This window comes from Caloenas nicobarica, chromosome 6 (assembly GCF_036013445.1).
Source record: "Caloenas nicobarica isolate bCalNic1 chromosome 6, bCalNic1.hap1, whole genome shotgun sequence".
Taxonomy (NCBI): Eukaryota; Metazoa; Chordata; class Aves; order Columbiformes; family Columbidae; genus Caloenas; species Caloenas nicobarica.
This window is the reverse complement of record NC_088250.1, coordinates 8,481,561-8,492,557: the sequence shown is the minus strand read 5'-3', so window position 1 is coordinate 8,492,557 and position 10,997 is coordinate 8,481,561. Positions and strand designations below refer to the sequence as shown.

Here is a 10,997-nt window from a genome sequence, read left to right as displayed (position 1 = left end):
TCCTGACCAAAAGGCATGGTTAAATCAGCTCCTGCAACCCTGCAGGGCTTTTTTCTGGTTTTATACATATTTCTTCTCAATTATAACAGGGAGAAGTATTTTGGAGATGGCAGGGCCAGCACAGGAAGGGGAAGCCACACAGAACAGAGGCGTCCCCCGTTGCGGGGGGGGCCTGCGTGTGATGAGCAGCTCTGACCTCAGCCCCGGGAACGCCAGCACCAACCATCTGGATCCCATTTGTAGCGTCGGATGGCCCGGCCCCCCGGCACTCCCGAGCCAGCTGCCTCCTCCAGCCTCGCTCAGACCCGCACTGGCCGGCTGGCGGGGACCAGCGCACCCCCCATTTCCCTTGCCCTGCCAGTGCTCACACCCCATCGAGCAAGGCGAGTGGGGACCAGGGAGGCAGAGCAACACCAACACACCATGAAGCAAGGGTGAGAGGCACTTCGGAGTGGAAAATCCTGGAATAAGCAACATTTTTGGGGGTTCGCTCAGGGGTAAGTGTTGCTTTCCACGCGGGATCCCTTAGCCTGGGTGCAGCAGCTGCTGTGCTGTGTTGCCCCTCCTTGGTGGGGTGTTAGTCTTTTGGGGAGTTTTCAAGGAATTTTGGAAAAAACCCATCCCATGCACAGAGCGGTGTCAGAGGAAAGCTGTCCCCGGGCTTGTATTCAGTTTGGAAAAGCAGAGTGATGCAGCCAGCTCGCTTACACCAGGAGCCTCCTCCCCAAGGTGATGCAGCACAGGTGCACATGGACACTCCTGGCCCCACTAGTGCAGCAGAATTAAATTCATTAAAAAGCACCAAGCAGGGGTTTTTTTTGTCCCCTGGCTGCTGCAGGACAGTGTTTGCCTTTGATACCTTGAAATCACTGCAGCAGCAGCTTGGTGGGCTGAGAGTGGGATGTCCCTGGGAAGCAGTGGGGTGATTGCTCCAAGGAGGGCTTGGGGAGCTGCTTGGACATAAGGAGATAAGTGCATGAATGGGACCCTATAAGGAGTGTGACAAAAGGGTTGTCTCACTGCCCCTTTCCCCGTTCCTGAGGCATGCCCCCAGGGCAAGGGGAATTGACAGCAGCCCTCACCCCTCCTGCCTCAAAGTGAGGTAGGATGAACTGGCCAGAGATGCTCATCCCATCATCAGCTCATCCACCCCACACAGGTCCTGCTGCTGGACCTGTCCTCACTGCTCCAGGGTGGGCCAGCACCATTGTGGCTCCAGGGACAATCCTCATCCTCTCGTGGTCATCCACAGAGAGGGAAATTGGCCAAACATATTTTTTCCTCCAAGGGCTCTCAAGTCTTGCAAGCAGCCACCTCCTCTCTCCACAGCCCCCATCCTGCTCCCTCCTGCCTTTTTTCCCCAGCCCTTTCCCCCCGTAGCCCCAGTCGCCCTTGGCTCCTCAGGGCTTTTGCACACAGCAATGCTATTGCTGAGGGGGCGGCTATGACTAATCCTGGAGGCACCCCACCACCATCCCTCCTGGCTCAGCAAAGCCCTCCCTTTCCAACCAGAGCCCAGGGTGAGAAGGGGTTGCAGCCAAATTGGTTTCCTGACCATGCACAAGGGCCAAAACTGCCTGGAACAGAGGTGGCCAAAGCCATTGTGGTTCCAGTGGGTGCAATGGGAAACTTTCATTTCATCTCTGGTTGCTGCAATGAGTCATGTATGCTCTCAGGGGAGGAATATTGCATTATTATTTTTTTTTCCCCCCAAACTTCTGGCTTTACCCCCTTACTTACTGGCTGAAAAAAATTTAGAAAAATCAGTTTTTGTGATTTGATAATTACTGTGCTTACATAGTGCTGTTTCTGGGGCACAACCATCCAGTTCAGGAGTTTTCTGGAGGCCAGAGATATGTCTGCAGCTGGAGGCTGCTGCCAGGAGCTGGGGGACTCCTCCAAGGTTGTATATGGATGCAGTGGTGGAGCAGAGACAGCTATGTATCTCCCTGGTGCTATCCCTTAACTTAGCAGTACCAGAGATACCAGCACAGCTCCCAGAGCTCAGGAAAAAGAGGCTTTCCATCCCCAACCTTACACCATCATGCCACTCCGGTCATTGCAGAGAAGTTGACCATGACTAGGGTGCAATGGCATTTTTAAGACAGGAGCACAGGGCTGCACGCTTGCTGCTGCCCCTCATCATTCATTCATTCCATTTTTCAGCACCCTCCTAGGTTCCCTTCCTGGTTTTCAGGTATCTTTGCAGTTTTCCCTGATTTCAGGGTGAGTTAAACCAGTCCCCACTGCATTCCCCACACGTCAAGGAAAAAAAAAAAGTTCTTTCTCTCCTAATTCTTGCTACGTGCCTGTCTGGGAACATCTTATTTCTTCCATCAGTGCAAACTCTGGTAACTACACATTGTCGCCAGCCTTGGACTGTCTCCCCAGCCTGGTTGCATTTGATCTGCAGCAGAGGGATGAAGTTGCCCCCGCGCTGGGTGTGCACAGCAGCAGAGCTGGCTGCGGGTGGCACAGCATGCCTGCTCCCCGCTGTGAATCACAGCCAGCCTCAGCGCTCTGCCTGCCCATCACTTTTTCCACCTTTTTTAAGCGATCTGTGTTCCACATTAAGGACCCGATTTGTTTGGGTGGAGAGGCACTGGGAGGCTTAGGTTACTATACATAAAGAGTCATTGATCTTAGAGGGAGTTTCCTCTATTTTATGTGGGGTTTTTTTAGTAAATACTCTTTCCTCGTATTAATGACTCTATTTTAGTCTCAGTCTTCAGATGAAGAAAACAACCAGATTTTAGGACACTAGCATGCTTAAAAGAACAAAAATGAAAGTGATTCATATTAAATGCTAGCCCTGGGGAACTTGCCCTGACAGGATATAAACGCAACATAACTCTGTCACTTTGCTAAATGCTGGTTTTCAAAAAAAACAGAGCTCAAGTGGTTTGCAAAAGCAGGAAAATTTTCCACCCCTTTAGGCTTGTTTGTATTTAATGCTCAGATCTATCTTTGTGGGAAGAAATGCTTTCAGGAGCAGCCCTCACCTTCCCAGTGCCAGATGGCAGCAACGTTAATGAAAACCCTTCAAAAGAGCTGGTGCAAATTGAAATGGCTCCACCCAACTCCTCAGAGCAGTGAATAAATTCAAAATCTGTCCCATACAGCTCATCCCAGGTCTCTAGAAATGGTTTTGCTTCTCTGGAGGCTGTGTGGCCAGGTGATATTTAGTGCCATATGATGAAGGGCTGGCCAGGTGCTTAGAGGCTTATGTCCCTTTTCAGATGTGACTGAGCTATTTCACAGGGGAAAAAAAAAAAAATCATGGCATTTAGCCTCCTAGGTGTCCAAATCTCTCTAGGAGTGGTTTTTGGCTAATGCTTTCTCCAGCCAAGAGAGGAGCACAAATCACCTGTATAGGACAATCTGCGCTACCATGGTTCCACATCAGGATTTTGGGAACTGTTTCTGCTCCATGCTTGCTCCACAGCCACAACTGGGTGTACATCCCACTATTAGTACTGCAAATACTTGTTTTTGGTGAATGATGTCCACTTCCAAGCTGCTGGCAAGGCTTACAGCAGCCTCATGGCCCCACTGCTGCCTCCCAGGGATGTTCATACAGCAGAGAACAGCCAAGACAAGGGGATTTCAGGCTCAGCAGCTTGGTTGGGAAACAGGATTATGATAAGGCATGGGGAGATCCCCACAAAGCAAACACAGATGAATGCAGAGACCTCTTGGTTTTGACCCTGATGTTCCCATGGAACAGACTTTTAGAGAGCTCCAAGGATGCTCACAGCATTTCATCTCACGCTGCATCTGCAGGACAATGCTTTGCCCTCCCTCTGGTCCTGCCTGTTCCCCTTACAGAGAAGCTGTTGAGATCCAGGTGCAAATCCACATCTTTCTCCTAATACAAGATGACCCATCCCACATACAAAGGGAATTTAGGGTCACAACTTTTTTGCTGCCTTATATCCAAAGCTGTTTTCAGGAGATGCCCCTGGGGCTGGGCAGGAAAATTGGACATCATGTACTTTGTTTGAGGACAGTGAGGCATCTCAAAGGCCCCTGGCTGTGCCAGCCAAAGCTGCACAGGCTGCCCAAGGCCAAACCCAAACCCAAGCCTTTTGTCCCCATAAGAGCGCTCAAGTCATAACTCTGCCTACCACAATTGCTTTGGGTGCTCTGTCCTCTCCCAAAGGCTGCACACCTCCTCACAGCAACACCAGTGTCATGGGGAGGAAGAACTAATAGGAACAGATTTCACAAATAAGTCACTAGTTTTGGATTTCCTGGTTATCATACCCCAAAAATAGGTTCTGCCCAGTTTAGTACTTTAGCCTTGAAGAAAAGCACCAGGCAGCTACAAAATGCTAGTACAGAAAACCCTTCTGACAGCTCAAGCTGTGCAGTCCAGCAAGACAGAAAACAGCACATACAGCACTGCTCAGCTGGGAGTTCAGATTTGAGAGGTATTTTGCAGCAACATTAATTATTCCCTCTACCTGCCATAGCACCCATCCATATCTATGTAAAGCACACATCACATTTCTATTCACACCATAAATACTTCCCCTCCCTGTCAAAGCCAGGCATCCCAGATGAGAGGCACATATAGTGAATCAAAGTGATATGTAACAGCTGTAGTAATTTTCCTCTATCTTTTATGTTTTGCCTTTAAGTCTACTCATCTGCTTTGCACTTCTACACATTTTATTTTAGCTACACTGTAGTGAAAAAAACACATGCAAATGATTGCTTAGAAAACGAACTTGAAATATACACTCAAATAAAAAGGATATGTAAAATGTCAGATTTTATGCACAGAGAAGCATGCAATAAGCAAAAAATAGCTGCTGGGAAAAATATTTAAGGAAATCACTTCATTGCTTTAGTGGTAGAAACGCTTGCCTTTTGAAAGCATTATTAGTAACAGATGTATATCTTCTGATGAAAAGAAGGACATATTGTAACATGAAGAGGTCGCCACACACTATATAAACTCTTAACAGACATAAAACTTTCAGATTATTGAAGACTACATGAGTTAATCTTTTAACACATAAATTATTAAGAGACTGGTTCCCCAGGTTCTGGTGCTAATTCTTAACAGTTCAGGAAAATGCTTTCTTATTCTAAAGGCACTCAGTAGTCAACATTTTCAGTATTTTTTTCCAGCTTGCAGTTGTTATATCAAAAGCTCCACCAGAGCTTTTATCCCCCAAGACTGCGAAGAACTTTTCAAAAAAAAAAAAAATTGAGGATGAAATTGCTTTATGGAAAATAACAAACCAGGAGAATAAAGTTGCAAAACAAATACCTATCACAATCAAGAATTAAAATGAATAAACATAAGTTCACATTCCTGGTCTTATCCTCTACCCTCTGCAAGCTGGTACCACCTCTGGCTTCTGTAACCAGCAGTAGTTTAGGACACAAAGCAAGAACATATTGAGTAAAGATATTTGTTGTGCCTCTCCAAGGCAAGCCAAGAAAGACCCAACTCCCAGCAATAAAACCCACATCATTTACTCTCTGAAACCCACCTTTCTCACTGAGCTAGAGACTTTGGCTCAATGAAACCAGATCCAAGCAGAACTTTGATTGAAACCCTCCAAAACCCTTCCAAGAGGTACGTTACCTCTACAAAAAAAGCTACTGTCCTTGCTGTTTCTTCTCAAGAACCATCCCTTGCAAGAAGATCAGCTCCTCACTCACCCCTTCTCACAGACACCCAACTCTTCCAGCCATACTAACAAGGGTGTTGTGGAGGGAGGAATATAAGGGAAAACCCTGATCAGGAACATCTGTGCTTAAATGCTCCTTTTTTCCATAAATTGTCAGTCAGTCTCTAAGAGACATCAATCACGTCTTTTTGTGAGGCTGCTATTTTTTTTGCTTTTAATAACTTATCTCAGTTCCTGTGATTTTAGGATGGTTTTGGGGAAGTATGATGCTAAAACTCATCTCTTATTGGTGAACAAGTCTATCTTCTTTTGTATAACTAAAAATACTGAGATGGAGGTTACAGAGAAGCTGAAAATAGACCTGGAGGCATCCTAAAGACTAAAATAGAAAATAAGATGATTAAAAAAAAAAAAACCAGCCAACTTATTATTGCTTGAAAAAAGCACTATACTTCCTAGCTGGCCAGAGCAAATAAACCAAAGCTAAGACTAGGTGTTGTTTTAATACATTGTGATATCCAGGTTTAATCTCATGGTGCCCCAAGGGCTGACTCATGGTTTCCAGTCATTTGAGTTTGCCAGGATGGGGGTACATAAAATACAGCTGGTGGATTCTCTACCACAAGGCTCCAGAACTGAACTGTGACCCAAAGGCACCTAATGGAGCTGGGCTCAGCCTGGACTCTCCCCTGGGCTCCTTGTTTGAATGTGGGCAAGGGAGTTCTTCAAGGGGTTACAAGCCAAAGCTACCCTAAAGATGCAGGTGTAGATCCACCATTGAGTTTAGAAATCCCATTCCATCGAAAGCCCAGTTGCCCACCGCTGCGGGAGGGTCATGGAGGATATTCCTGGCAGGAGAGATTTTGTAGCACCGCGGAGATTTGCTTTTCCCTTCTGCTGTGTTTCATGGCTGTACACAGCCCTGTGAGGTTCTCTGCAACTGCTCAAGTTTAAAACGCAAAATCCACCAAATGTTTACTTCCATCTTGTCATTTACTAGCTGACAAGACAAATTTTCACTGGTTTATCTCGATGCTATGTTCACCCCCAGCTGTTGTGACTGCATAGGGATTGGATGCCAGCAGCTAATAAACAGGATGATAACATAACTTCCTGTGTTTTGGAAAAGAAATACTAGCACTTTTACAGCGTACATTATTTTAATGGGCTGTTTTTCTGTAGCGTGCATTTTATTTCACAGTTTTCATTCATTGCTAGCCTCATTTTTACTCCCAATGGATGCTACAAGGGAAGCCTGTCTCAAAAAACGTGCAGTTCTTCCATAAACCTCTTCTGCCCAGAGGGGAGATGCTCTGGTGTGGTTGAATGGGTGGTTGTCACAAGCTCAGTGCTTTTTGCAAACCTCAGCTCTGGGACCTACAGACCTTTCTGTATTTGTGTGCCTAGGGGAAGAAACCTGCAGCAATGCCCATGGCTAATCGTGCACCATGGGGAAGCAGAGCCCAGATTTTCCCTCCCCATGTGTCCTTTGGGTGAAACTAGATTTTCTGGGAGCGAGCTGTAAATCAGGGACATGGTCCAGCAAAGCAGGTTTGCTCCCACTGGAGGCGCTGGGAGGTTTGGCCTGGACTCCAATAGCTGGGGGGATGGATGGCTGCCAACTAAAAAGGATGATTTTCTGGTCTTTTTATGAATAGCGATACCCCTGGGCTACAGCAGCTGCCTCTAGAAATCAAGGAGCTGCCAATAACAAGGAAGACTTGTCACGTCTTAATTAATGTTGTGTGTTAACTGCTGGATCTGGGTGCCTATTAAATGTCTCTCCACCTGGTGTTATTATTACTTTTATACACAAACACGGAGGAAAGGTAGAGGCTAGCTTTTCCCTGACTCATGTTATACAGCATTCATAAATGCCATCTGGAGCACACGGAAGGGCAAACGCTGCAAACCCCTTCTCCCAAGAAGCACCAGACCCCAACCCAGCTTTGAGATGAAGGGAGTGAGTGGAAGCGTCAAGATTGCATCAGGTTTTGGGAAATAGCGTGGACGTTGTCCCCTCCTTTCCACTGAACGCCATTCTGATAGCCCTAGGGAGTGTGTTTTCAGTGGAAGAAGAATCAGCTGTTCAGATGTTTATTTCCAAATTTTCCCTAATTCCCAGCACCTGCTTCTGTAGCTGTCTGGGTCAACGATGGCCACCTGTGTAACTATCAGGGCTTTCCTTAAAAAGGGGTTTAGTCTTCCCATAGCTCTCTTAAGCTTTTGTATTTGGCGTGGCTCTCTGGGTTGATGGAGCTGGCAAGGATGCTAATAAGAAAATAGTTTGGTAGGTTTTATGTGTTTGTGGTGGTGTTGTGTGTGGGGTGTTTTGTTTTGTTTTTAGTTTTACAGTAACCTGCTTAATAGTTTGAAGTGCTTGAATTGCTTTTGGCTCATTTGTGTAATTGAGCTCCTTTTGGGGAATGAAAAGTATTAAATCACTGCATTCCTTTTTGGGAGGATAATTTCTTAGTTAAGTAAGCCTTGCTGGTTTTTGCTCTGTAGGCCTGGAAATGAAGATTAAATAATAAATTGTCCATCTCTATGACAACAGATACACAACTTTCCTGAAGGAGACATTGTTTCAGAAAGCTTGCCAGGTGGATCATAGATAAGAAACTTGCATAAATTATTTTTTTGGCTCCAACATGTGAAATATTATTCTTGGTGTTTTTCCAAAATGTGATCAGCTGGAGCAGGCTATTCCACTGCTGGGGCTGTGAGCTTGGAAGAGTCCAGGGGCTTTTTGCTGTACAACCAGGTCATGCAGCTCATTTGAGTCTAGAGTAATTAAATTTTCATTTATATGCTTGGGACAGCTGAAAAGGTGAGCTGAGGCAAAGAGAAAGATTCAGGGCAATTATTATTACGGCATTTGTAAAAAATAAGAAAGTAGTGTAGCAAGATGGGATACATTGACTAAGATGTTTCAGCTGGTCATGCATGGGTGAGAACAGGTGAGAGACCATCATATATTTTGAGAGTTGGTGGTAGAAGCCTGGGCTGATCATTTTGCTACGTATTAGGTATTACCTGGGATGGCACAGGCAAGAAGAAAGCCATCTAAGTCCACAGGGCTGATTAAATGCCAATTATGTGAGCAATTATTCTTCTTCCAAATAAATGCTTGCTATGAAGCAGACTCTGTCCAACATTAACATATTTTTTTCCTGCTGAAGTGCCACAAAAGTATTGCAAAACCACATGGTTTGGCTTTTCTGTCTCATGCCTCATCTGTGCCTGGCCAGCATTGCTGCTGTTTCTCACTCTCCCCCTTTTTCTTCCTTAGGTCTCACATTGGGTGCTTTCAAACAAAGCATATAAAAGGAAAACTCACGTAAAAGGCCAAAATGAGGAAACACCGACATTTGCCCTCTGTGGCAATGTTCTGCCTCCTACTCTCAGGCTTTTGCTCGGTTCGTGCCCAGCAGCAAGCAGGTAAGACCAAACTGCTTTACCTGACTTTGCCTCCATACAAACACGTTGCTAGTTCACACCGTTTGGTTTTTGACGTGCATGATGGTACGTTGTGGTTTACCTTCTGCTCCTCAGCTCCCGTTCGGCTCAGGGTCCTTTCAGACCTGGACCTTAGCCAACGTGCGTGGTGCCTTCCTGAGCATGTTGCTGGCTGGTGGCCTTTGAGGATGCTCTGGGGGGGACGGGGGTGTGGGATGTGCACCCAGGGTGGCCTCGAGTGGGTTTTCTCCTGGGCAGAGCTGTTTTGCCCTCCTTGCATGTGTGGAAGGGCCTTTTGCAGTGAGAGGAACACTGTCACTGACCTGAAGAAAGGCTGTTTGTATTTTTTAAGAGGAGGAACTATTGCCTTTGGGACCAGAGCTGGTGTAAGGAGGAGGGGTGTTAGCAGCAGGAAAAACATGGAACCAGCATGCCAGAACCCGGGCTGCTTAAACCAAGCAGCCTTTCCTTCCTTAAGCACTGTTGCAGAGCCAGCAAAGCCCTGAGCCAGCAAAAATGTGCAGGAGGCCATGGGCAGTTGGAAGCCGAACAAGCCTGTATTCACATGTGAAGCTGCAGGTGTCTTTGTCTGGCTCAGGGCTGGTGTCTGAATCTGTGCGGTGAGGGTCCGGGAGGGGAGAAGCATCTCACCTCCCCCTCCCTGGGAAGGGTAGGTCGCATGTGTTCCCCTCCTGTCCCCCAAAGCCTGTGGTGTCAGGGTGCTGATGGCTGCTTGGCTTTTCTCCAGCTCTTCTTGTTTTGCTGCGGGTGATAAGGGGAACCTAAGCTTCACTTTCATCATGCAAGAGAGGCTGTGGTCTTTTGGGTGAAGAGGAGGAGGCGTGCTTGTGCTGACCGATAGAAAATCCTAAACCCCCATCTGTTTTTTTAAAGCTGTCAAAACCGTTGCTGTGGCTGATATAATATTTCTAGTGGATTCCTCTTGGAGCATTGGGAAGGAGCACTTCCAACTCGTTCAAGAGTTTCTGTATGATGTTGTAAAAGCTTTAGATGTGGGAGGAAATGATTTTCGCTTTGCCCTGGTCCAGTTCAGCGGAAACCCCCACACAGAGTTCCAGTTAAATACCTATCCCTCTACCCGAGACGTCTTGTCCCATATTGCCAACATGCCTTACATGGGGGGAGGCACCAAGACTGGAAAAGGATTAGAGTATCTAATCGAGAACCATCTCACTAAAGCTGCTGGAAGCAGAGCCAGTGAAGGCGTCCCCCAGATTATTATAGTGTTAACGGACGGACGATCCCAGGATGATGTGGCTCTGCCATCATCTGTCCTTAAATCGGCCCGTGTAAACATGTTTGCAGTCGGCGTGCAGGATGCAGTGGAAGGGGAGTTAAAGGAAATAGCGAGCGAACCCTTCGATACGCACCTTTTCAACCTAGAGAATTTTACTGCTCTCCACGGCATAGTTGGAGACTTAGTGGCGAATGTCCATTCATCTATGACTCCAGAAAAGGCTGGGGCCAAAGGACTGGTTAAAGACATCACAGGTAATGGCTGACTGCTGATGGCTCCCATCAGCATGGTATCTGCTGACATTGCGCTATGTAAAGCCTTTGTAGGGGCGAGACTGAGATGGACGTTCAGTGGTTTAAAAACAAAGGTTTGAAGCGTGTGGCCCCTTGTTTGTAGCTATTGAACATGCCATTGTTTGCAGACTGAGCTGGCATCCCTGCCAGGTCTGCCAGGAGGTAGCACAGGAGCCCTTGGATGGGCAACAGCATGTTGTAGCCATGGCATGGAAATGCAAATGTAGGGAGCCTTGTAGAGTTAGTAAATTGCCCCATCCTATCCACTCCCAAGGAAGGGAACTAGAGGTGAACACACCAACCATGATGGTGACTCTGAGGCCCTGACCAAAAACCTTC

The 10,997-nt window shown here is 46.8% G+C and overlaps 1 protein-coding gene across 12 annotated transcripts in view; it reads left to right on the top strand.

Annotated features, from left to right (window-relative positions):
- The first annotated feature begins 312 nt into the window (after window positions 1-312).
- COL6A3 (collagen type VI alpha 3 chain) overlaps window positions 313-10,997 on the top strand; it is a 62,273-nt gene continuing 51,588 nt past the window's right edge. For 7 of the 12 annotated variants that reach the window (XM_065637196.1, XM_065637193.1, XM_065637192.1 and 4 more), the window contains exons 1-3: window positions 313-497; window positions 8,941-9,089; window positions 10,002-10,619. In XM_065637196.1, coding sequence (XP_065493268.1) covers window positions 9,002-9,089; window positions 10,002-10,619 — 706 coding nt within the window. In that variant the 5' untranslated portion in view covers window positions 313-497; window positions 8,941-9,001. The remainder of the gene's footprint in view (window positions 498-8,940; window positions 9,090-10,001; window positions 10,620-10,997) is intronic. The other 5 variants (XM_065637199.1, XM_065637197.1, XM_065637195.1 and 2 more) reach the window with 1 other exon arrangement.